The 23,873-nt window shown below is 45.1% G+C and overlaps 1 protein-coding gene across 1 annotated transcript in view; it reads left to right on the top strand.

Annotated features, from left to right (window-relative positions):
• The window catches only part of LOC115074298 (5-hydroxytryptamine receptor 3A-like), a 28,653-nt gene extending 5,136 nt beyond the window's left edge, over positions 1 to 23,517 (top strand). The window contains exons 4-9 of the mRNA XM_029573620.1: positions 6,752 to 6,861; positions 8,922 to 9,091; positions 12,666 to 12,805; positions 19,424 to 19,634; positions 19,819 to 20,043; positions 23,195 to 23,517. Coding sequence (XP_029429480.1) covers positions 6,752 to 6,861; positions 8,922 to 9,091; positions 12,666 to 12,805; positions 19,424 to 19,634; positions 19,819 to 20,043; positions 23,195 to 23,517 — 1,179 coding nt within the window. The remainder of the gene's footprint in view (positions 1 to 6,751; positions 6,862 to 8,921; positions 9,092 to 12,665; positions 12,806 to 19,423; positions 19,635 to 19,818; positions 20,044 to 23,194) is intronic.
• The last annotated feature ends 356 nt before the right edge of the window (positions 23,518 to 23,873 follow it).

Genomic DNA, 23,873 nt, shown 5'->3' with positions numbered 1-23,873 from the left:
ACGACCATGTCTTGAACTTTTGCCACTTGTGAAAATATGCAGCAATCTTCCATCCTGTCATGGTAGGACTTTGTCTTGGAATAGTCACAGATACAAAATGGGAGAAACCATTTCATACAGCTCACCTTGTGAGTCTTGGATGCTGGTGGTAGTAAATCATGACCTGATCAGCCAAGAGAGCAAAAGACCTTCTCTCTCTTTCTCTCTTTGACTTCTAAACTTGTAATTTTCCTCTTTGGCTATTGATGATCCTTTTCCCTTCTCCATAAGCTCAGGATGATCTGGTGACTCCAGGCCATAAGAATCAGGGTGAACCATATGTGGGACTTGTAGTCCTGCATTTCTTAGGGACACCCAAAGTACATGCAGGACAAAACTGAGACCATCTTACTTTATCCCTTATGATGTTGACTTATCTGATAACCTTAGTCATGTTCCAGTTATCTATCAGCATTCTCATGCAACTAAACTTTGGAGTACCACCCACAGAGTTGCCAACTAGCCCCATTCTTTTTTCAAGCCAAGCTGTTCTTGTCCTGGTTTTATCTGTTGCGTCCGTCGGTCGCAGACGGCTGCACTCTCTCTGCCTCATCTCTTTTCTATCCTGCTCCTCTCCCCTGGGGAAGATGGCTGCCTCCGCTGCTGTTTGCCGACCTCTCTGGTGTCCCCAGATCAGCATGGGCGATTGCGTTCACCATGTTTTCTCCTGAGGTCTCCTAGGGTGTGCGGGAACCTCGGGGGTGATCCCACCGCATGACGTCACTACATCCGGGTACTTAGTCTCCGCTTACCATCATTGCTTCAAGTTAGCAAGAACTATGGTTCTGCTAGTTCTGACCGCTTCTAAGCTGCCCACTTGGAACACCTTTCCACTACCCTCCGGGGTATTTTCTACCTCCTGGAAGTTCTGGGTACCCGCTCCTCGGGGGCCCTTCCGCTTCCTTCCACCCTCCAGGGTTTATCTCACTCTGATTACTCAAGGCGCCCGCTCCTCAGGAGTCTTGTCTGTTTCTTCTCTCCAGGTACCTGCCGGAAGGAAGCCTAGGTACTCGCTCCTCGAGGGCCTATTCGCTCCTACCTCCTTGGGTATCCTGCATCACGGACCTCAGGTCTGCACCAACTCGACTACACAGTGGAAGTTATAGCCTTGTCTTCAGCCACTGACCCAGTGAGTACCTCAGCTCTTCAGACTCTCTTTATTTGCTTCACCCAGCAGATTCTCGGCGTACTCCGCTTGCGGACCACTACCAGATCTGTCCCTACTACCTCTACTGCTGAGACCGGGTTCTCGGGTTACCCTGCTCCGCAGACCACTACCGGACCCACATCTCCCAGCAAGGGTGAGAAGCTACCAGACACCAATACATCCTGTGCCTGGACTGCATTCATTTTCTGAGGTATCCAGCTTCAACTATCACTGTCTGTTCCTCGGACAGCACCAGTGGCTGTGTCCACTTACTCAGGAGTCTAGCCTATCACTGTGGTTCCCCACGGGACCCCTCCCCATGGGAGGAGTCATCACCATATGACCAAGAGTCCACAAACATGTCTCAAACACCACAGATTGCTAATTCCATGGACTTGTCTCAGCTCACAGCTCTACAGACCATTCCTGGCCTGGCCCAGAGGATCTCCGAGCAACAAAAGTCTCTGGAAAATCTGGCTGCCGCTTTCAACCAGCTACATGCACAGCTGAATACACTGACAGCTTCAGGTAAAGAACCAATACATCCAGTAGTTACTGTTAAGCTACTGTACCTCTATCTACTCCTACACACTTCTCTGGGGAAGCCAGGATGTGCAGAGGTTTTATTAACCAATGTAGTATGCATTTCTCCTTGCAACCTAACTACTTCCCCACAGCTATTGCCAAGACTACTTATATCCTATCTTTACTTGATGGAAGAGCCTTGGCCTGGGCTTCACTGCTATGGGAAAGCAGTGATCTGATACTGAATGGCTTGACCGGGTTCCTGAAACTCTTCAAGTCTGTATTTGATGACCCAGCTCGTCAAACCATCGCAGAGTTTACCCTGCTACATCTTCAACAAGGTAAAGGACCTCTACCAGACTATGTGATTGAATTCAAAACTTTAGCCTCAGAACTGCATTGGGACCTAGGATGCCTACATGCTATATTCATGGAAGGTCTCAACTTCCAACTGAAGTACGAACTGGTGGCTCATGACTTGTCTGATACCCTAGAGTCTCTCATGGAGTTGGCTGGGAGCATTGACCGCGCATTCGAGACTGAATTCAGGAGGCTAAGAGTCCCTGGAAGCATGTCCAGGGAGGTAACAGTCCTAAACCTTTGCATATTGCTTCTAACCCACCATCTTCTCCCACCAAAGAAGACGAACCTATGCAACTAGACCGCAGCCATTTGACTTCGAAAGAGAGACATTTTCGCAAATGCATGGGGTTATGTATGTACTGTGGCCAATCCGGCCATGCAGTTCAGACCTGTCAGGGAAACATGCAGACCTAGGATCTGCAGGAGGACTCTTCCAAGGTCTAACTACACCCACTCCTCCACTATCTCTTCCAGTCTCACTCATATGCGGTAGCCTAGAATTTCAAACCTTTGCTCTCATAGACTCCGGAACTGGGGGAAATTTTATTTTGAAATGCTTGATGGAACATCTGTGAATTCCTACTACGCCCATGGCCACACCTTTGCTGCTATCATCTATACATGGAGAACCATTTCCTGGGGAAGTCTCGCTGACTACACAACCCATCAGCCTATGCACTGGAGCCTTACATACGGAGAACATCTCTTTTCTCGTATGGGACAAGGCCATGCACACAGTGGTGCTCGGACTACCCTGGCTGCAGGATCACATGCCACAGTTTAACTGGGCAACACTGGAACTATCACGGTGGGGACCTGGCTGTCATGGCAGATGTCTTTCAGAAGTCTTTCCAGTGGCATGGATGCCAACTACACCTTCTTTGTCCAGCCTGCCTCCTCAATATGCCTCATTCCAGGATGTGTTCTCAAAACAAGCAGCAGACGTATTGCCCCCTCACAGAGTTTTTGACTTCGCTATTAACCTGAAACCCAACTCAGAGCCTCCCAAAGGAAGGGTTTACCCCTCCCGGCCACAGAGAATAAAGCGATGTCAGCCTATATACAAGAAAACCTTCAAAAGGGGTTCATCAGACCCTCTAAATCCCCAGCTGGTGCAGGATTTTTCTTCGTGGGGAAAAAAGATGGCACCCTTCGCCCATGCATTGATTATAGAGGTTTGAATGAAATTACTATTAAAGACCGCTATCCTTTACCTCTAATATCAGAACTGTTTGACAGGCTTCAAGGAGCCAAGATATTTTCAAAATTAGATCTCAAGGGGGCTTACAACCTGGTGCATATCTGTTCAGGAGACGAGTGGAAAACTACCTTTAACACCCGCGATGGACACTTCAAGTACCTAGTCATGCCTTTTGGCTTAAGCAACGCACCAGCAGTGTTTCAAAATATGATGAATGACATCCTGCGTGACCTTCTGTATCAATGCGTGGTGGTGTATCTTGACGATATCCTGATCTTCTCCCAAGATCTGCAAACACACCAGGAGGACGTTAAAAAGGTACTGAAGAGATTACGTGAGACTCACCTGTACGCGAAACTTGAGAAGTGTGAGTTTCATAAAGAATCTGAACCATTCCTGGGGTACATCATCTCCAAGAACGGTTTCCAAATGGACCCTCAAAAACTAGAGAGTATTCAGAAATGGCCTCGACCCACAGGCTTGAAGGCATTACGCCACTTCCTGGGCTTCACAAACTACTACCGCTCTTTCATTAATAAGAACTACTCTTGCTTGACAGTTCCACTCACGGCCATGACCAAGAAGGGGGCTAACCCTGCCAACTGGTCTCTCGAGGCAGTGGCGGCATTTCAAACTCTTAAGGAAGCTTTTTAAAAAAAACCTTGTCTTCGCCATCCAGAGCCTCATCACCCATTCATCATCAAGGTCAACGCTTCCGATGTCGGAGTGGGAGCGGTTCTAAGCCAGTACAGCGATTCCAAAGTGCTTTATCTTTGTTCCTTCTTCTCAAGGCAATTCTCGCTTGCCGAAAGAAATTATGGGATCGGAGACAAAGAACTACTTGCTATTAAACTGGCCTTCGAGGAGTGGCGTCCCTGGCTGGAGGGTGCTCAACATCAGATTCTAGTGTTCACCGATCACATAAACTTGGAGTACCTTCGACATGCTCAAAAGCTCAATCACAGACAAGCGAGATGGTCACTGTTTTTCAACAGGTTCGATGTCCTACTCAAATATCACCCAGGAGACAAAAATGTCCGGGCAGACGCGCTGTCATGGTCCTTCTCCCCTGAGGACGTGCCAGACGAGCCTCAACACATCATTAATCCTGACAAAGTGGTGCTTGCAGCCACTCATGCCATACCCCCTGGGAAGACAGTCGTGCCCAGGAGCCTGAGAAAGAAGCTATTGATATGGGCCCATGAATCTCACTTGGCCAGTCACCCTGGATAGAGTTATACACTTGCCATGCTCCAACGATTTTATTGGTGGCTAACAATGAAAGAGGATGTGCAAGCCTATGTGACCTCTTGCGCTACCTGTGCTAGACAGAAACCTCTTGCCGGAAGTCCCTGGGGTGTCCTACAACCTCTACCGGTACCAGATGAGCCCTGGACACATAGCGACTGACTTCATAGTAGACTTACCACTCTCCGATGGAAACAATACAATTTGGGTCACCGTTGATCGATTTTCTAAAATGGCGCACTTTGTGGCTCTTCCAGGCTTACCGTCTGCTGCTGAGTTAGTGAAGCTCTTTGTTAAACATATTTTCCGCCTCCATGGGATGCCTAAACACATCTTGTCCGATAGAGGTGTTCAATTCACTGCAAAATTCTGGAGAGCCCTTTGTCAAAAATTTGACATCTCCTTGGATTTAACCTCCGCCTATCACCCTCAGTCTAATGGACAGACCGAAACGTTGAACAGAATGCTTAAACAATTACTGCATTCTTATGTGAACACAAGACAAAGCGATTGGGCAGAACTCGCTATAAACTCTCATCCTGCCACCTCCACAAGATCTACTCCGTTCCAAGTCATCTATGGTCGCCAACCACTGCCTCCTTTGCTGCTTCCCCTATCTGTGGCTTCACCTGCAGCTCAGACCACCACAGCAGAGTTACAGGAACTCTGGAAAATAGAGATGTCCATTCATTTATCACGAATTAGGCAATTTCAACGAAATTGTCTAATTCGTCATGGTTCGGGGAAAATTCATTTTTCGGGTTAGTGCAGGGGGGGAGGGGCACATTTATTTAAAAAAAAACAAACCACCCTAACCCTTCACATTTACTATATTATAACCCCCCCCCCCCACCACCATCCCGATCCCTCCCCAAGACTTACTAAAAGCCCTGGTGGTCCAGCAGGGTCCTGCGAGCAATCTCTCCCTCCGGGCTGTCGGGCCTGCTATGAATCAAATTTGATGGCCCTTTGCCCTTACGATGTCACAGGTGCCATTGGTCGGCCCCTGTCACATGGTAGGAGCAATGGACGGCCGGCACCATCTTGTGCTCCAACCATGTGACAGGGGCCAACCAATGGCACCGGTAGCCCCTGTGACATAGTAAGGGCAAAGGCTATCAGCACCATTTTGAATACTGGCAGCCGATGGCCTGAGTGCAGCAGATCGCTCCAGGACCCCCGCTGGACCACCAGGGACTTTTGGCAAGTCTTGGGGGGGACCGGTACGGTGGGGGGGTTTGTAATACAGTAAATGTGAAGGGTTGGGGTGGTTTTTTTCCCAATTCAGATTTTTTTTTAATTTGTTTTTCCGGGTTCGGGTTCCAGCTTCATTTTTGCTGAAAAACGATCCGTGGGAAAACGAGTTTTCCCACGAAGCACCTGAACTGAAACCCGACCCGAGCCAGAAAAACGAAGCTAATCTCTACTGGAAACAGACAAAAGAGCTGCTCCTCAAAGCAGGCCAAAGAGTAAAGAAGATCTATGATGCTCGTCATAGAAAAGCTCCCCACTTTCAATCTGGAGACAAGGTCTGGTTGAGTACCAAATTTCTCCATCTTAAGCTGCCTTCATCACGTTTTGCACCTCACTATGTCAGACCCTTTTCCATTCTTCGACGCCTGGGAGATCTAATGTACAGTCTGAAGCTACCCCATCAATGAAAATACACAACGCTTTTCATGTGTCCCTGCTAAAGCCGCTTATACTCTTCGAGTTCTCCAGTAAAACTCCAGAACCTCATTGCATTTCTTAAAAAGCAGGACTACAAGTCCCTACATGCATTGGGGTAAAACCAGGACTAGATCAGTCTGCCCTTAAAAAACAAATGGTTCCAGTTAATGCCTCTACCCATAAAGCATAGGGAGCATGCTCTGATGGAAAGCAGGTGAACAGAAATTCAGATCATATCAAATGAGGCAGCTTTTCATGCCTAACAGGTGTTTAACAATAATATATAATATGGTATTGATACTGATGGATGGAAGCCAGTCTGACTAGTTCATGTACCTGCTTTCAAGAGTTCATATTGTCATGTGTTTTCATTGCCTGCTCGAAATCACTGATGCACAATTGCATGACTGCATTTTAATAAATTCAACCAAAGATGGCTGCTCTTGCTTTGTAAGCATAAAGTGGGTGGGACCATCAAAGGACTTCAAACAAAGGCTGCACCTCTGTCATGAGGCATTGCCTTGACCAGCTCGTCAGGCTTCTTACTTCCCTTGCAGTTTTGGAAGGATGAGTTTCTCACATGGGTCCCGGAGGCGTTTGATAATGTTAAGAACATATCAATACCCACCACAGACATCTGGATTCCAGACATACTCATCAATGAATTGTAAGTATTTCACTGATTTCATCTTATTTTGAATTGGGTAGCTCTGTGCTGTATGACAGTGGGGTCCTCAAATCTAGTCCTCAAGGGCTGTACCCAAGTCAGATTTTCAGGATTTCTACAATGAATATGCATGAGGTCTATACTTCTACGCAATGAAGGCAGAGAATGCAAATAGGTCTTATGCAGAAATCTTGAAAATCAGAGTGGTTTGTGGCCCTTGAGGACCAGAGTTGGGTACTACTGCTCTATGGCATGCATGGAGTAGCAAAACTGGTTTATGATACATAAATATGATTCTATAAATCTCTATAGACATGTGGTAAAGACCCACTGAACACCGTTCTCAAATTGGGTTCTTTTTCCTTCTCATATAAGCATGCTTTTGAAACCGGAAACTGCATGTATTTCTTATTACTGGTCCCATAAACTATGATAAAACCTATGTACTGAAGACATTAAAAAGATCAGGTGTAGTACCTGAAATATAATGTAATCTTTATTTATTTATGTTATTTATTTTATATACCGTCAATCTGTAAAACAATCTAGACAGTGTACAGTTAAAATACAGAGAATGAGAAATAGAACAAAATTGGTTAAAACAAACACCAATTGAAATTCAAACGAAAGTAAAATAAAGTATATAAGAAAAAAATTAAAAATAATCTAAAGATAAAGGTATCTAAAAATAAAATAAATAAAATAAAAATTAGAAGGACTATAAAGAAACAAAAACGTAAAAAGACACTTCTGACCATTCCTTTCCGCTGATAGCATTGCATTAAAAAATCAGCACAGACATTTATGCCTACTAAAAAACTGCTTAATCTGAGTATTAGAGATGTATCTGACTTCTAAAAACATTTTTTGATTTTTCAGAGTTGAGTTTTATAGGCTTTTTTAAATAGCCATGTTTTGAGGGGTTGTTTTTTTTAAAGTTTTGATGTCCTTTTGAACTCTGAGCTGACTGATCTTTCTATTAGTTACCCTGGATATGCTAAACCACATAATAATTTTGTCCTTTATAGGGACACAAGCCGTTAAGCCCGTAACAACGGGCTACATTAAAAAAAAAAAATTCAGTTCGTTTTCGGAAATGGCACTCTTCTACACCTCTTCTCCCTCACTCCCCCTTCCCCTCATTCACCTGGGTTTTCACCCCCCCCCCCCAAAAAAAAAAAAGTATTAGGCTGAGCAGCCCACACCTCGGCCTTCCTTAGCCCAAATTTTAGCGAAACGAGTAGCAGGCTGAGGGGTCACAACTATCCTTCCATTCCTAATAAATTGTGCCAACGCCATCAAACCCTCCCTGCAAGCAGCAGAGGAGGAGAAGCTCTTACTTCCTTCTCACAGGACAACTATCAACATCTGGCCGGTACCAGCACTTAGGCATTCATTTCCCTCGAGCCGGAACTGGTTCATACAGGCAAGATATTCACCTCCCGCTTGGGTGGAGGGAGGGTTTTGGAGGTTGGGTGTGGGTGTGGGTGTTGGGTGTGGGTGTGGGTCCAATTTTCTAGGAATGGAAGAGAGCTTGTGCTGTGCAGCTTGCTAAATTTAAAAAACAAAACAAAAAAAAACCCAACAACAACTTTTGGAGGTGTTAGAGAGGGACCCCTACAGCCCTGTTACAAATTGTAAAAAATTATTTGGGGTACAGGGGGAATTAAGGCCACTGGTGGCATGCAAGGTTTTTGTTTGTTTTTTTATAACTTACCCAGCTAACTTTAGGCCTGTGATATTTCTAAACAGAATTCACTTGTCGACCTTTATTTCAAGGTATCCTAGTGAACTATTCAGGCAGCTGCATGACTATCGAAATCTATAACAAATCATCTGGCAGCTTACACATTTTGTGGATAATTTAAAAAAAAGCTACAGAAACGAATGTTTTCACATTTGCATCTTGAGAATCAGAGGTAGTAAAGTTTCCTAGCAGACAAGCACTCCTGAACACAGGGATCTTGCGCACCCCCCCTCGTAACAGCTGTTATCGCTAGGAATCCCCATCACCATTAAGTATTTGATGAAAAATTAAACTTGTGTGCTCCTCCCTGTAGCGTGGAGACTGAAACGTCCCCGCACATTCCATATGTGTACCTGGACTACGAAGGAAGAGTGAGAAACTACAAGCCCGTCCAAGCCGTGACGACCTGCAGCCTTAGAATCTACAGCTTCCCATTCGATTGGCAGAACTGCACCTTCACCTTCACCAGCTGGCTGCATATCAGTAGGTTATCATTAAATCAAGCTTTGTGATTGCTCAGATAGCATCATGTGACCCTATCTTACCCTCCCATTCACAGCGAGGCATGAACCAATCAGAAGGCTCCTGGAGAAGGAGAGGTGTCCTAATGGTAGAGAAAAACCCATGGCTCAAATCCCACCTTCTCCCCACTGACACTCCTAGTGACCTCGGTCAAGTCACCCTTTCTCCCTGGCCAGATTTTAAAAGGCCCGCGCGCACATGGATGCGGCTATTTTATAACATGCGCGCGCCGACATGCTCATGTTATCAAATGCAATTCCCACGCACGCATGCGCGCCAGATTTTAAAGTCCGCGCACGCATGTACGGGCGGGTAGGCTCCTCCGTGCGCAAGGGGGGGGGGGGGGGTTCTTCCCAGGTCCCTCCCGGTCCGCTCCAATTAATGGTGCTGTCCTGGCCCACTGCCCGCCCTTTTCACCTGGCCTGGCACTTCAGTGCATAATCGGGGGTTATGCACGTGGTCAGACCCTTTAGAAAATACACGCGGTGTGCGCGGGTCCCGGCCTCGCGTGTAACCTCCAAAATTTGCGCGCGGGGGCCTTTTAAAATCCGGCTTAAGCGTTTTTTTTTTCCCTCGTAAATACAAATGGAAGCAAACCTTCAGTAAATAATAAATATACACCTGAAGACTGTAAGCTCCTTGGGGTAGGGGCTTATCATACCTGAATAGACATCACGATTGTACAGCGATGTGTGCATCCATTAGCACTGCAACAATGACAAGGGCTTTATCTGGGTAATTGACTGAAAACTTCCTGCCCTCAAGGTGGCTAAAGGTTTGAACGTTCGTCCACAACGCATGCACTTTTACCCTCCAGGTTATGTGTTTAGAATGGGGGAGGAAATGCACGCACATTTTCAAATCTATGCGCGTACTTTTTCATAAAAAGAAAAATCTACCCGCAGGAAAAGCAGGTGCAGGGGAGCGCACAAACTTTGTACCTGTAGCAATTTTCAAAGTGAAAGTCCAAGCCTATTTTCCTTTAGAAAATCAGAGCAGAGATCGCAGGTAAAAAGTATAGGCGGACCTTGCACCAATTTAGGCAGTTTGAATATTGCTCCTTCCCCCCCTCCCCCCAAAGGCCCAGTGAGGGTAAGATTAAAAACAGCCCGCAGGTGTAGGCAAATTCCACCAGTTTTTCAAAGCGGACTTACATGTACTCGTCCGCTTTGGAAATTAACCTCGCCTTTCCTACCCATGCGAGTTGCACCTGGATGTTACCTCCGCACAAATTTTCCCTGAAAAATTTAAGCGCATACTTTTTTAAAAAAGCCCAAAAAATGTGCAGGTCCGAACCCCTCCCCAGCTGCACCCTGCCATGCCCCCAAAATACCTCTGCTCCTACGCACTTAAGTTTACCTTCCTATCAGGCGGTCAGTTTTGCAAAAGTCCATTCCTGCCCATAAAACAGTTTTAGCCACAGAAGTCCTTTTGAAATGTACCCTCCATAAAGACAAAGGCGGCCTGACGACATCACAGCCTGTTCACGTTTTCAATTAAGACATTTTACGATGTTGTGAAAAAAAACCAAACCTGTAAGATATTTAGGCAGCCCTGCTCTCCTACTCTAAGGGCCGGATTTTAAAACCTATGCGCGCGGTGTACATTTGTGCGCGCTACCCGGCGCGTGGCGAGCTGCGCTGCCTTCCTCCGTTCCCTACCCCCCTACACCACTTTCCCTGCCCCTAACTCTCCCGCCCCCCAGCCCTAAGCTAAACCCCCCCTAAAAAAAAATTAACTTACAAGTTACGCCTGCCTTGGGCGGGCGCAAGTTGCTCGTGCCGGCCAAGTGCCGACGTGCGATCCCGGGCACAGCGGCAAATGGCCGCTGTGCCTGGAGGCTCCGGCTCCGGCCCCCATCCCTTCTTGCAAGCCCTGGGACTTACACACGTCCCAGGGCTTCATGCGCGCCGCCGGGCCTTTTGAAAATAGGCCCGGCATGCATAGGGCTTTTAAAATCTGCCCCTAAGCATTTTTAGTTTCTTCATGATGACCTCTTTCCTTCCCAGTTTAAGTACCCAAGGTCTGGTCATTTTAGACCTGCTATACACTTTCTCCTGGCATTAGCTTTTCCAAATGGGTTTGCTTGCCACATGCCGTGAACGAACCTCAATGTCATATCGGACTATGCTGGCTATAAACTCAGACTCTCTTTTTCTAATCATGTAAGCCAGGCCTCTTCATTTTGTCCTTAAATCCATGTATTCTTTTAATCCTGGCACAGTAGATCAATCAGCAAAGCAATCCATGGCTTCTCTCTGCAGCAGGCATTTAACCTTCTCCCAAGAACAGTGCACTATTGCTATCACCAGCGTCGCATGGCATGCGATGACATTCTTAGTAGGGGATTCAGTAAATGCAGACCATCATCTTCTCTCCCCTCATCCCCCTAGCATTATCAACCTCTCTTCCTACTCAAATGACATAATTACCAAGGGGGTCAAGGGATGAAGGTGAAAGGGGGTAGACTCAAGAGGAATCTTAGGAAATATTTCTTTATAGAGAGGGTGATGGATGCATGGAACAGCTTTGTAGTAGTAGAGACAAAAACAGTATCTCAGTTTAAGAAAGCATGGGATAAATACAGGGAGTCTCTAAGGAAGTAATGTGATTTATAAAGCAAAATTAATTGGATGAATGGGCAAACTAAATAGGCCATATGGTCTTTTTCTGCCGTCATGTTTCTATGTGTCTTTGTACCTGGGGGATGGGGAGCGAGGGAAGAATCATCTGCCCCTTCTACCAGTGGTGGATTCACGATGTCCGACCGGCCCAGGTATTCGCCGCCCAGGCCGGCCCAGGACACATCACGTGGTCTGCCGAGCACGGCTCTGTCACGGCCGCTCACGGCAGACCACGTGACTGGAGCGATCGGCCCACCGGGGGATGCCTGATCCCCCCCGATAGGCCAGTCCGCCCCTGCTTTCTACCCTTCCCCAATCTTCTTTCCCTCCTCCTTCCTGATCTCCAGCTGGTAGGAGTTGGATGAGCAGGCCTTACCTACTGCTGCTTCCTCCTCTACCAGCTTCCCTTTCCAGTCTGAACTGGGGAGGGGGGGGGGGGGAAAGAGAGGAGGAGAAGATAGTACTTTGCAAGGGCTGATTGACAGTGGCTCTGGCCCACCCCAGCTCGCTGCCAGTGGCTGTAGTTGGCCTGTGGGGAAAGGTTGCCGACACTGATTCTGGAAACTCGCCTTAGGGGACAAGTCTTTTCGGGGATTCACTGAATCCCTAAAAGGACTTGACCATACGCCACTGAGCATCAGATTCATGCAAAGGCTGCGTGCAGGCATCACCTTATCCATGTGGCCAGTATGTATTTATAATTTACCTTGGTTTCCCACACTGTTGGGCTATGGTCTTCTTGCTGAGATCTGGGATAAATATACGGTGTGCAAGCACAGAGTAAAACGAGACCAGAGACTTCTGTCCTCCCTGCTATGCCATGGCAGTAGTTCCAGAAGGAAAAAAAAAAATATTCCTGACTCTACCTCCACGCCTAGCATTGACCTCTGCCCTTTCCTTCACCACCACAGTACAAGACATCAACCTCACAGTGTGGAGAGAACCACAACTAGAGGAAGACAACGACGGGGAATGGGAACTGTGCAAAGTGTATCACGAGTACAACATTTTCGAGGAAAACTGTGACTCCTTTGCCCAGCTGATATACCGCGTAAGTGGAGTGGGAGTGACACAAGGGTACAGGTGACGCCCAGTCCTGATTCTACTTCCATTCCAAGAAGGGAACAGGTAGACCCAGGTTTTAAGGATCCTGGTCTTCATTTAACCAGCTAACTCTGGGAAGAGATTACACCTGCTCGCTTTACTCACCTCTCTCCCCCCTTCTTTTCCCTTTCACTCACCTTCTCTTCCATGCATCTCTCTCACCTCTCTCTCTCATTTTCCCTTCCCCTCCCTTTGATTCACTTCCTTCCCTTGGCTTCCTGTCTTTCCCAACTGACCCCTCTCTTTCCTTCACTCACCCTTTCATGTTTTTCCTTCCTTCTCACTCACCTTCTCCTACCTCAGACCTCATCTTCTTGCTGCTGAAGAAGCTTGGGAAACCCCTCAAGCTTGTCCATCACTGCCACCAAGCCTCTTTCCTCTTTTGCTGGCGAGGCCTAAGAAACCCCACCAGCCTTTCATCTGTCACTGCTGCTGCCATCACCTTGGTGGTGAGTCTGCTGCCCCTCATCTCTGCTGCCTGAAGCCTCCTGTGTTGGCATTGAACACCTTCCTGTCCCCCAGCTCTGAGTGAGCATTTTCTTCACTGATGCCATGATGCGCACCTGGAATCCTTACATTTTTTTTTTTTTTTACAGTATAGAGAGACATATACATGCCATGCGAGATGTTCTGACTCCCCCGCCCCCCCCATCCAAAAATAATATAAGGAGGCCACACTTGTGCTAGCCTGTATCTGCCAGAAGGAAAAGATGAGGCTGCACTTTTGTCATCTCATGCAGGACGGAAGGAGAAGGGAGGGTTTGAAGCTAGTGGGATTCAGTCTAGGGAGGAGGAAAGGGGGGGACGTCAGGGACAGTGCAAGGGAATTAGGCATCCTAGGGTTACCTGCAGTCTCGCACTGTCCCCTTTACACACCTGTCTACTGGGGGCAGCTCTGACATAGTGCTCCCCTCTCTCACCCCACTGAGCATCCATCTCTCAGCCTTTCCCTCCAGCATCCCCCCTCCCTTTGTGCCCTGTCCGTAGTAGTAGTAAGCATCCCCTTCTCTATCCCCTTTTCCAGCATCTCTCCTCCCTCCTTCTCCCCCACCCAGAATCCTTCTCTTTCTTCCCTGCACTCCCTGCTCAGTACAGCGGCATCGCCCCAAATTTCCTTGCCCCCTTTTTGCAGTGCCCAGCATTCTCTTTCTTCATCCCCTACCTGACCAGAATCCTCTCTCTCTTTCTCTATCCACCCTATTGTGAAGGGGTATACACAAGAGAGCACCAGAATATCTTAACGGACCAGATCCAGAGATCTGGCCCAGTCCACCTTAAGCCTCGGGCAACAGGCAAACCTGGTCTGGGTAGAGGCCCATGGGAAGGTGCACATTTAGCCAGGCCCAGGAGGGAACAGGAGGCCCCAGGGGAGAGGAGAAAAGCCTAGAGAGAGAACCCACTGCTAAACTGTCAGTGATAACATTACTGTTGGGTTGTTGAACTGCAGAGCTGCTTTGTTTAATTTTGTCACTATTAAAGGAATTTATGCAAATATTTATACCAGAGTCCAGTCTGAATCTGTCCTCTGGTTTCTCTGAGACTGCTCAAGGTGCCACAGCCACTCTCACCTATCCAGCACCCTCTCTCCACAACTCCATCACCTATCCATCTTCCTCTCTATCTCAAACCCCCCCCCCCCCCCCACATACACACACATCTACTCAGCATCCATTACCTTCTCTCTTGAGGTGCTGTGCCTTAAAAATTGGCAGGCAGCACCTGAAAGGTTTTGCCAGCCCCAAAAGTTTGGAGCTCTAGATGACCACCTAATAGAAGAACCAGTCATGGGTGAGGGAGGAAGGAGAGTTCTGGGGTCAGGGCTGGGGGGGGGGGGGGGAGAGAGAGAGTGAGTGTGTGTGTGCATACGTGTGTGAGAGAGACTGAATGGGGGTTGGTGGAAGAAAAGACATGCCCCCTTGTCAATCCGAGTGGGTAGGTGAGAGAAAGTTCAAACACCCCTTCCCCTGCCAAGCTGACCTCCTACCCTTTACCCATCTCCAAATTAAGCAGTCAGTTCCACCTATGACACTGTTATAAATTCTGTTTCACTACCTCTCCAAAGCTATTGTCAGTCCTTTATTTCTGTACCTCTTTTCTAGCAGTCAATGTAAAAAGATATTTTTCACACTGGATATAAGAAACCATGGTGGCAATAATATTTCCAGCTGCAGAACTTAACCCTGTAAATCTGCAGGGCAGCTTGCATATTTTACAGCCGCTAACCTTGTCTTACTAATAGCTTCAGTAACTCTCCATCTACACCAGCAAAATAATATACTTTTTTTTTTTTTTTAAACAAATGATTAAATAACATGTTTTATTGCATTGTGATTGTGTGTGTGTGGTAGTGGTGAGGAGTTGAAGGTGACATTTTGTTTTCATCATTATGGGGAGGCTGAAATGTCCAAAATGCTCTTTTCAGAGAAAGGTTTGACTAATTTCCTGGTAAATACCGGCAGAGTTTTCTTTCACATAAGAAAGGGAAGGGCTCTGAAATTCAGAATGTGGGAGGAAAGCACACCACAGTGATATCACCCTCAATGGCCTTGGTTTGATTGGGATTCTCTGCCACCGGAGATGTGCAGGAGGAGACAGAAGGCAGCCACTCTTAGCCTCTCCCCTTTCAGGGACTAACACACGCTCCCACCCAGCCCCGACAAATAAAAAGGTGTCGATAGTTCAGCGGCAGTGAAGAACACGTGTCATAAGGCGGATCCTGCGAAAGGCTGGTCCAATGCTGGTTTTTATGTCCCTGTAGTATAGGGCTGAGTTCATTCCCTCACCATGGAGGAGTGGGAGGGGATGGATAGAGTTGTTAATTTACTCAAAATAGATTGAGCCAATTCTTAGTGTTACCCCATTTCAACCATGGACTCGTAATTCTAATTATCTAAGAGAAATCAACAGGACAATCAAAATTACAGCTCACACTAGGGCCCATTTAGTTTGTTCTTCCAGACCTCCTGCTCAGTGTGAAGCAAGAAAACCCCAGAACTCCTTAGAGATCTGGCCATATCCGTCTTAAGCTCTCTAGCAGCAGGAGAATCCTAGTCCAGGGCAGTTCCCTCGGGAGAGGGAATAACTAGCCAGGCCAAGAAGGGGAGAGGAGGCCCTAGAGGATAGAAGGAAGCCTAGGAGAGGTTAGCAGCACTGCTCAGATTTGAAGTGCATTGTGAACTTTGCTTTGAAACTGATAAGGCAAACAGGACTGTTTCTATTTTTTATTTTTCTGTTTGTAATCATTAAGTTTATAAGAGAATCACCAGAGTCCAGCCTGGGTCTGTCCTCTGGCAGCCAAAAGACCGCTCACAGTACCACACTCAGCTTTATAGTCTCTTTCTCTCCCTCAGGGACACTCTGTGGCTTTATAGGCTGCCAGAACCCCATTATTTAAAAAAAAAAAAAAAAAGGTGCCTTGTGTTGGTGCTATAGCAGCTGACGTACTTGCACGATCCCGATCTTCAAGCTTACCACTGTCTGCCTCATGCTCACGAAGTGCAGAGTTTCAGGCCTCAGCAGCTATCGGTGAGGTCCTGGTTCCCACGGCTGGCTCCACTCTTGCTTCCTGTTTGTTGCGCTTGCTGTTATAAGTAAAGCTGGAATATTTAAGAAAGAAGACTAGGGGGACGTCTGGGTAGAGACAAGGAGTTCATTGGGAGAGATGTGCCCCCATTGGACCAGTGACATCATCTGAGGGGGTCCCAGAGTGGTTAAGAGAGGCGTGCCTGTAATGGGCACAGCTTGGAGAACCTTTTCCTCTCACTCATTTTCCCCATATTTATCATCTTATATGGGGAAGAAACGTAAAAGGGAAAACTCCCGTAATCGAACCATTAATGCAAAGGCTCATGGATCACCATGTAATTCAGACATCCCTCCCAGCACCTATGGGCAAGTTAGGGGGGAGGGGGGGGGCTCATTACCATTTGGAGGAGCCTCCATTAGCCCATGCTTTTACTCTCCACCTTTATAACCTACAATATTTGGAGCTATACTACTGGCTTCGCCTCAGGCTGCTGGAGAAGGTCCAATCGGCTCTTCAACTCCTATGAAACCAGCTACCGAGCCCTCCTCTAAGTGTTATAGTGAGCGCGACTATAACATTTATCAGAGATGCCAAACAATGAGGTGAGGAGGAGGATGGCTTCAGGGAAGGTTTTATCTCCTGTTCCTGAAAATATTTCTTTGCTTGGCATTTGGAAAATGGTATCTAGAATGGAGAGGTCTTTGTTTCAGCTGAGTGAGCAGATGGGCAAGTTAGCTGAGGATTTTCATTTAAAGTATCAAGAGCATGACATGAGGCTTGGAGAAGCAGAAAAAGACCTCTCTGAGGTTAAACTGTCTATAGCTGCTGATCAAGCCTTGAGAACAAATATTGTTAAATATAACCTGGCTACTTCAAATCGTTTAGAGAAGATGGAGAATATATAAAAGGAAAAATTTACAATTTTTAAATTTCCCAATGATTCGTTTACTATCACCTATTGAAATGGTAAAAAAAAATATATATCTGTGTGAGATTTTGGGATACACAGAGGATAAAATTATAAGGATTGGAAGTGGTACATTGTTATATTGTTGGATACCTTTACTCGTTGGCTGAGGAGTGTGTAAGAAAACAACACACTCCAGCACCCTTGTTGTATTTGCTTATCGCAAAATAAAAACAAAGTGATCATATGAATATTATCTGCCAAAAAGTAAAATAATTGTAAATGCGGTTGAAGGTGCATTAGATCAGTTGACTATCAATAAGCAAAGCCTATCTATGTTTTTGGACTCCTCTGTAGATATTGCTGTAAAGGCTTCTCCGCTGGTCTCTTTTTGTCTAGGAAAGGATGAAGAAATGCTATTCTGCAAACATTTCTCTTGTAAAAATTTCCTGTTTTGTTGTCAAAAGATCTTAATTTTTCCTGGTATCTCGGTTGCAACCCAAAGGCGGCCGCAGTTTTTACTACTAAAGCAAAGAGTTTTGGCAGTGGGTGCAATATTTTTTCTTAAATAACTGTGCAAATGCCTGGTGTTATATCAACGATATAACTTTGTTTTCTTTGACACAGACCACCTAGTCAGGTTAAATATTGGCTGTAATTGTTAGATGGGGATATATATATATATACATGTATAAAGCATTCACATGTCAATATTTCTCCTTCTCCTCCTCTCTTTTTGGATTTACCTGTTTTGCTTTATTTTTTTTAATCTCCTCTTTTTTGTTAATATGGACTAGAGGATGTATTATTAGGGATCTTATACCTAAGATGATGTTGGTTCCTTATAATTATCTCATAATTGATACTACATCTTATTTTTTTCTGATGATTTTTGTTGTCAGCTTAAAATGCTAATAAAGATTACATTATAATAAAAAAAAAAAAAGAAGGCTGGAGTTAGTGTGCCTTCCGTCTCCAGCTTAAAAGTTTACTTGACTATCCCACACCGGCTAAATGACAAATTTTCAATATCCCCAGTAGGATGTGCATTGATAGAATTTTCAGTTCGTTCACCTTTGCTTTGTTTCCCCTCCCCTTTTTCATTTTTTTGTTAGGTTTTCTTCCATTCTTGTTTTACATTTTCATTTAATGCATACTATTTTGAGCTACTGTGCCCTAAATGAAAAATTTAAAAAAAAACCCCACAAAGTTTTGTACATTTTTTTTATTGTTTCAATTTAGAAATGATATGAAACATAATAGGGAATGTCGTTGACATGGCCTATGTCATTAAAAATTAAAGCACATCCCTAATCCCCAGTACTTAACCTGTCTAAACTTATCCAGGAATGTGTTCCTGCATAATTTTAGACTTAACCAGCTACATTCAAAAGAATATAGGCAGTGAAACAAATAAAAAAGTGATGTGTAGGTCAGTGGCCCAATTCCCCGACCCCCAAACCAGCCCCACATCACTTCCTCAAACCCCTCCAAGAATATAGATGGTAGTGGTCCACTGTGTGGCTTCCCCTCAAATTGGCAAATTGTGCAAGTAATGCCACCTCTTCTTCCTTCCCCCAACCTGGTACCTTCAGAAACCCCTTTCCCTTCTGCTGGGATTGTGATACACTCATAGTGCAATCGCAGTGGCTTTCAGAGTTGCTGTGACATTTTCTGGTGCACCACCAACTTCAGCAGTCACATGCATGCAATGAGACAAAAACCAGGATTGGATCAGCCTGTTCAGTCGACCTGGGATGGATTTGGCAACCCTAGATAGAGTGGTATTGATAAAATTGGTTAGGAGACTATGGAATCTTGCAGGCTCCTTCTGATCTTATAGCCAAGAGCCTTCTAGTGCAGCGAGTCTTGAACCAGTTTTCAGAAAAGTGAGTCAATAAGAAACATTGCAGTTTTCAGTTTCTGGTGACATTTCAGTATTGTTGGGGGCACCGCATACTCCTTTAGCGTTCTGCCTACTGTCAATGCATCCTGCATTCTTTATCGTGCAAACCAGCGGTGGCATGTCAGCAGATTCCAACTGAAGGGCAATTTTCCCTGGGGTCATCAGGTCAGGCTGGATCATTGCTCTGCACACTGACGCAGCTCTCCCTTTCTTTCTCCACTGGCAGGTCATCATCAGAAGGAGACCCCTGTTCTATGTGGTGAATCTACTTCTCCCCAGTATGTTCCTCTTGCTGATGGACGTAATTGGTTTCTACCTTCCACCGGATTGCGGAGAACGAATTTCCTTCAAAATCACCCTCCTGCTGGGCTACTCAGTCTTCCTGATCATCGTGTCCGATATTCTCCCTGCAACTGCTACGGGAACTCCGCTGATAGGTAGGGGTTGTATGAGTTCCTACAACTGACAATATGCACCTTTTGACCTTCACCCTAAGGTAGTGAAGGGAAAGGGATCATAAACCACCGTGATAGACATTAAACGGTGGAAGGTCAATAACCCGTGCAATTAGATGCATGCACCCTTTGACATGCCAACTAAGATCCTTCTCTGTCTTCTCAGGGGTATATTTTGCAGTATGTCTGGCGCTGCTGGTGCTAAGTCTGACTGAGTCAATTGTAATAGTTCAGCTAGTGCATAAGCAGAACCTGCAGCCACACGTCCCCCGCTGGATGAAACGCTTGGTGTTGGAGAAACTTGCGGTCTTACTCTGCATCCGGGCTAAGAAAGGAATACAGACACAAAGCTCAGAGCTTTCCCTGCAGAAGGAAAACAGCACCAGCACAGGTAGGGAGGATGGGGGCAAGTGTATAGCTGGAATAGGCCACAGATAAGTTTAAAGAATAGGACTTACAGAGTTAAGAAGAACTAGGAATTAGATAAGGGAGGATAACTTTAAAATGTGCACTCGTGTGCCCATATATGAATGTATAGGGGTGCACATGCTCAAGCACATATATTTTATACTGTGTGCGGAACTGCACAAACATGATGTAAAATATGTGGAAATATGCCCTACAGCATGTGTAAAACTAGCTGAATAAGTCTCAAAAAAAAAATGCTACTTAGATGGCTAAGTAGCACTTTTAAAGACTTTTACATGTGCAAGACCGGGAATTTTAAAACATGCACACATGAAGGAAATTATCAGTTTTAGCAATTCGGCTTCCAGTTTACCCAGATGCCTCACAGAGTCACTATTTGGCATTAAAAAGATTTTTATTCTCACTTACTCCAGATAATGACCATATGTAAATATATGTAAGTAAAAGAGACTTTTCCTCGTCACTTTGGCAGGTTGTAAAATAGCAATTTACACAGGCAAATGTTGGTCCTGCCCAGGAACACACTTGGGCTGCCCCTTTTTTTAGATGTGTATTTTGCTCACAAATCCCGACTGTGTGTATCTAAGGGTTTATAAAATAGATTCGCCAGTACAGGCTTTTTAGGCAGCAAAAAAAACAAAGGAGAGTTACACTCTTCCAAGCACCAAAGAAGAGCGGGATCTGGTGTGATTGTATCTGATGATCTTAAGGTGGCCAAACAGGTGGATAAAGCAATTGAAAAAGCCAGGAAGATATTTGGCTGCATAAGGAGAGGAATGGTCAGCAGAAAAAGGGAGGTGATATTGCTTCTGAATATATCCCTGGTGAGACCTCACTTGAAATACTGTGTACAATTCTGGAGACCACATCTTCAAAATGATATAAACAGGATGGAGTCAGTCAAGGATGGCTACTAAAATGGTCGGTGGGCTTTGTTCTAAAGCAAATGGGGATAGACTTAAAGATCTAAATACATATACCCTAGAGGGAAGGCGAGATTGGGGAGAAATGATAGAGACTTTTAAATACCTCCAAGACTTCCATGCAGATGGTAAGCCTCTTTCAATGGAAAGGATGCTCTAGAACAAGGGGTCATGGGATGAGGGTGAAAGGGGGTAGATTCAGGAGTAATCTTAGGAAATATTTCTTTATGGAGAGCATGATGGATGCATGGAATTCAAGAAAGCATGAGATAAATACAGAGAATCTCTGAGGGAGTGATGGGAATTGTAAGGGCTAGATAAATTGGACGGATGGGCAGACTGGATGGGCTATATGGTCTTTTTCTGTCACCATGTTTCTATTTTAGACATGTAAGTCCTAATTTTAGACATGCAACCTTTAGAAAATTCACCTTCAAATGTGAAATCAATCTGCCTCTTCACTAATTATACTGATGTCACATTTAGTCTGATTCCTAGTTCTCAGTTTTTGTTCTAAAATGTTCTACATTATCAACACCTTTTGTAAAATTAAAGGGAATCCATTTTTATTCTCCTTTTAAAAATGCTTCTCTTCCAGTGTGATGCCTGCATGGGGGCTCTTCAATTGTCTGTGTTGTGTTCATGTTTTATGTATGATGATTGCGCAGGTCTCTGATGAAAGTTTGCTCTTCAGCTATCCATCCTGTATTAGTTAGTTAGTTTAATGTATTTGATTAATCGTATTTCTTCCCTAGGGAACCAATGCGATGTACAGTGAAATAACATCAAGATACAGATAAAAATTAATAAACATAAGAGTCTAAAAATAAACCAAAATAAAAGTAAAATGATAAACAGCATAGTATAAAACATACAATATAATTCAGTAAGTAACAGCATAAAATAATTTTATAAAACATAAAAGATATGACAGTAACTTTCATTCTGCTGTGTGGACGCACATGTTTGCAGGTGCGCGTAAATGGTCGCATCCATTTTATAACATATGCGCGTATATGTGTGCATGTCATAAAATCGGCAGGCCATCTCCCCCCCACTGAAAGTGGGGGGATTTTGTAAAATATATGCATGACAGCAATACCCATTTCCCCAGTCCATTCCCAGTTAAATGATAACACTTCTTTACCCCCCCCCCCCGTTAAATTAACCTCTCTTTTACCCTACTTGCCCAGACACTTGAAATCCTGCTGAGTAGCCTAGGTTTTTTTGTTTTTCTATTTATACCTCCTCCATAGCAGAAGTAAAGTTATGCGGTAGGGGACTCTGGCGCTCGCTTGTGCGCCAATTTACGCACACATTTTTAATTACAGATTCGAATCACCCAGACTCCGCTCACATCCCACCCATTTTTGGTCTTTTGCATTTGTGCGCGTACCAGGAGATACACGGATACACAGCCACTTTCTAAAATACGTGTGGCGCGTGCTGGCCAGAGACACACACAGATCTCCCGACTTTGGCGTGCATAGGCCTTTTAAAATCTACCAGTAAGGATATAAGGATATAAGACCTAATTAAAGGCCCGATTTTAAAAGGGGTATGCGCGTGGCCAGGCCTCGTGCGCACTGCTTTTCCTAAATTTACTGAAATCTTTCTCCAGCCGAAGTGCAAGTGAGAGCGAAACAGGAAAAAGCCATTTCCCTCATCTATTTTAATTTAATATCCCTAAGAGATAGAATTCTTAATAGCTCATTCTGAGATGATCTCAGAATAAGATTAGGCAAATATGGCTGTAAGAGATTAGCAAGATATGGTGGGCTTCCCCAACGAACAGCCTTAAAAGTAAGCCATCCTATTTTGAATTGTTGGCACAATGAAACCAGTAGGCAATGCCGTTCTTTGAGAAGAGGGGTGACGTGATCAAATTTTCTCATATAAAACATTCATGTTTTATATATACAAATGAGAACATTGTGTCAGCAGAATATAAATGATTTGATATGAATAAATAAATACAACAGTATGACCCCTGCTAGGGAGCTTGCTGAGCATCAGCACAGTGGCACTTCTGATTGACTGAGATTCATAATAGCTAGGGCAAAATGTCAAACGTTTCAACATTTCCCCCCCGGAAATTAAATAAAAATTGAACAAAATATTTGCTTGTTTCAATTACCAACTGAGTTATCTCTAGTCAGATTTAAAGAGGGGTTTCTTCTCATCTTGCAGCCAAAGTTAGCCATTACAGCCATGAAGACCTCAAGGACTACGAGAAGCCTCAGCAGGAGGGTACCCTTGTGGTAGACCATATCCTTCAGGAGATCCTGGCCATCCGTCAGCAGCTGAGAAGGCAGTGGGAGGACCAGTCCATGGGCAACGAGTGGCTGCAGGTGGGCTATGTGTTGGATGTGCTTCTCTTCAGGATGTACCTGGTAACCTTGCTGGCTTGTGGCATGACGCTGGGCCTTCTGTGGGCCTTCTGGCAGCAGGACCTTCATGATTGTACTAAGGACCCTCCTAAAAACATAACGACATATGAGAGAGAGTGGTGAAGAACCAGTAAAACACTTTTTGGCATGCCACACAGGGAGGAGTCATTCTTGCTCTCCTAAGTTTTTGATCATAATTGCTCATAATTATTTTGTAGCACTTACGCTTGCTTTGTGCTTTGCTTTTGCTAGACAGACAAAACATCACAGAAGACAATGTGATAAATGAAATACCGTATAAGCTGGAAAAGTTACTGGGCCACAGTGTATGTTCAGAATACACCAAGGCCATGCTGACACTGCAAGATCATAGATAGCATTAGAATACTCAGCGAGAACGAATTTACATATAGCCACTTGGAATAATTGTTTAAATTAAATAGCCAGTCACGGAAATATTTTGACAATTGTGTAACCCA

The sequence above is a fragment of the Rhinatrema bivittatum genome, chromosome 12 (assembly GCF_901001135.1).
Source record: "Rhinatrema bivittatum chromosome 12, aRhiBiv1.1, whole genome shotgun sequence".
Taxonomy (NCBI): domain Eukaryota; kingdom Metazoa; phylum Chordata; class Amphibia; order Gymnophiona; family Rhinatrematidae; genus Rhinatrema; species Rhinatrema bivittatum.
The sequence above is the reverse complement of the archived record's forward strand: the minus strand, read 5'-3'. Positions and strand labels throughout refer to the sequence as shown.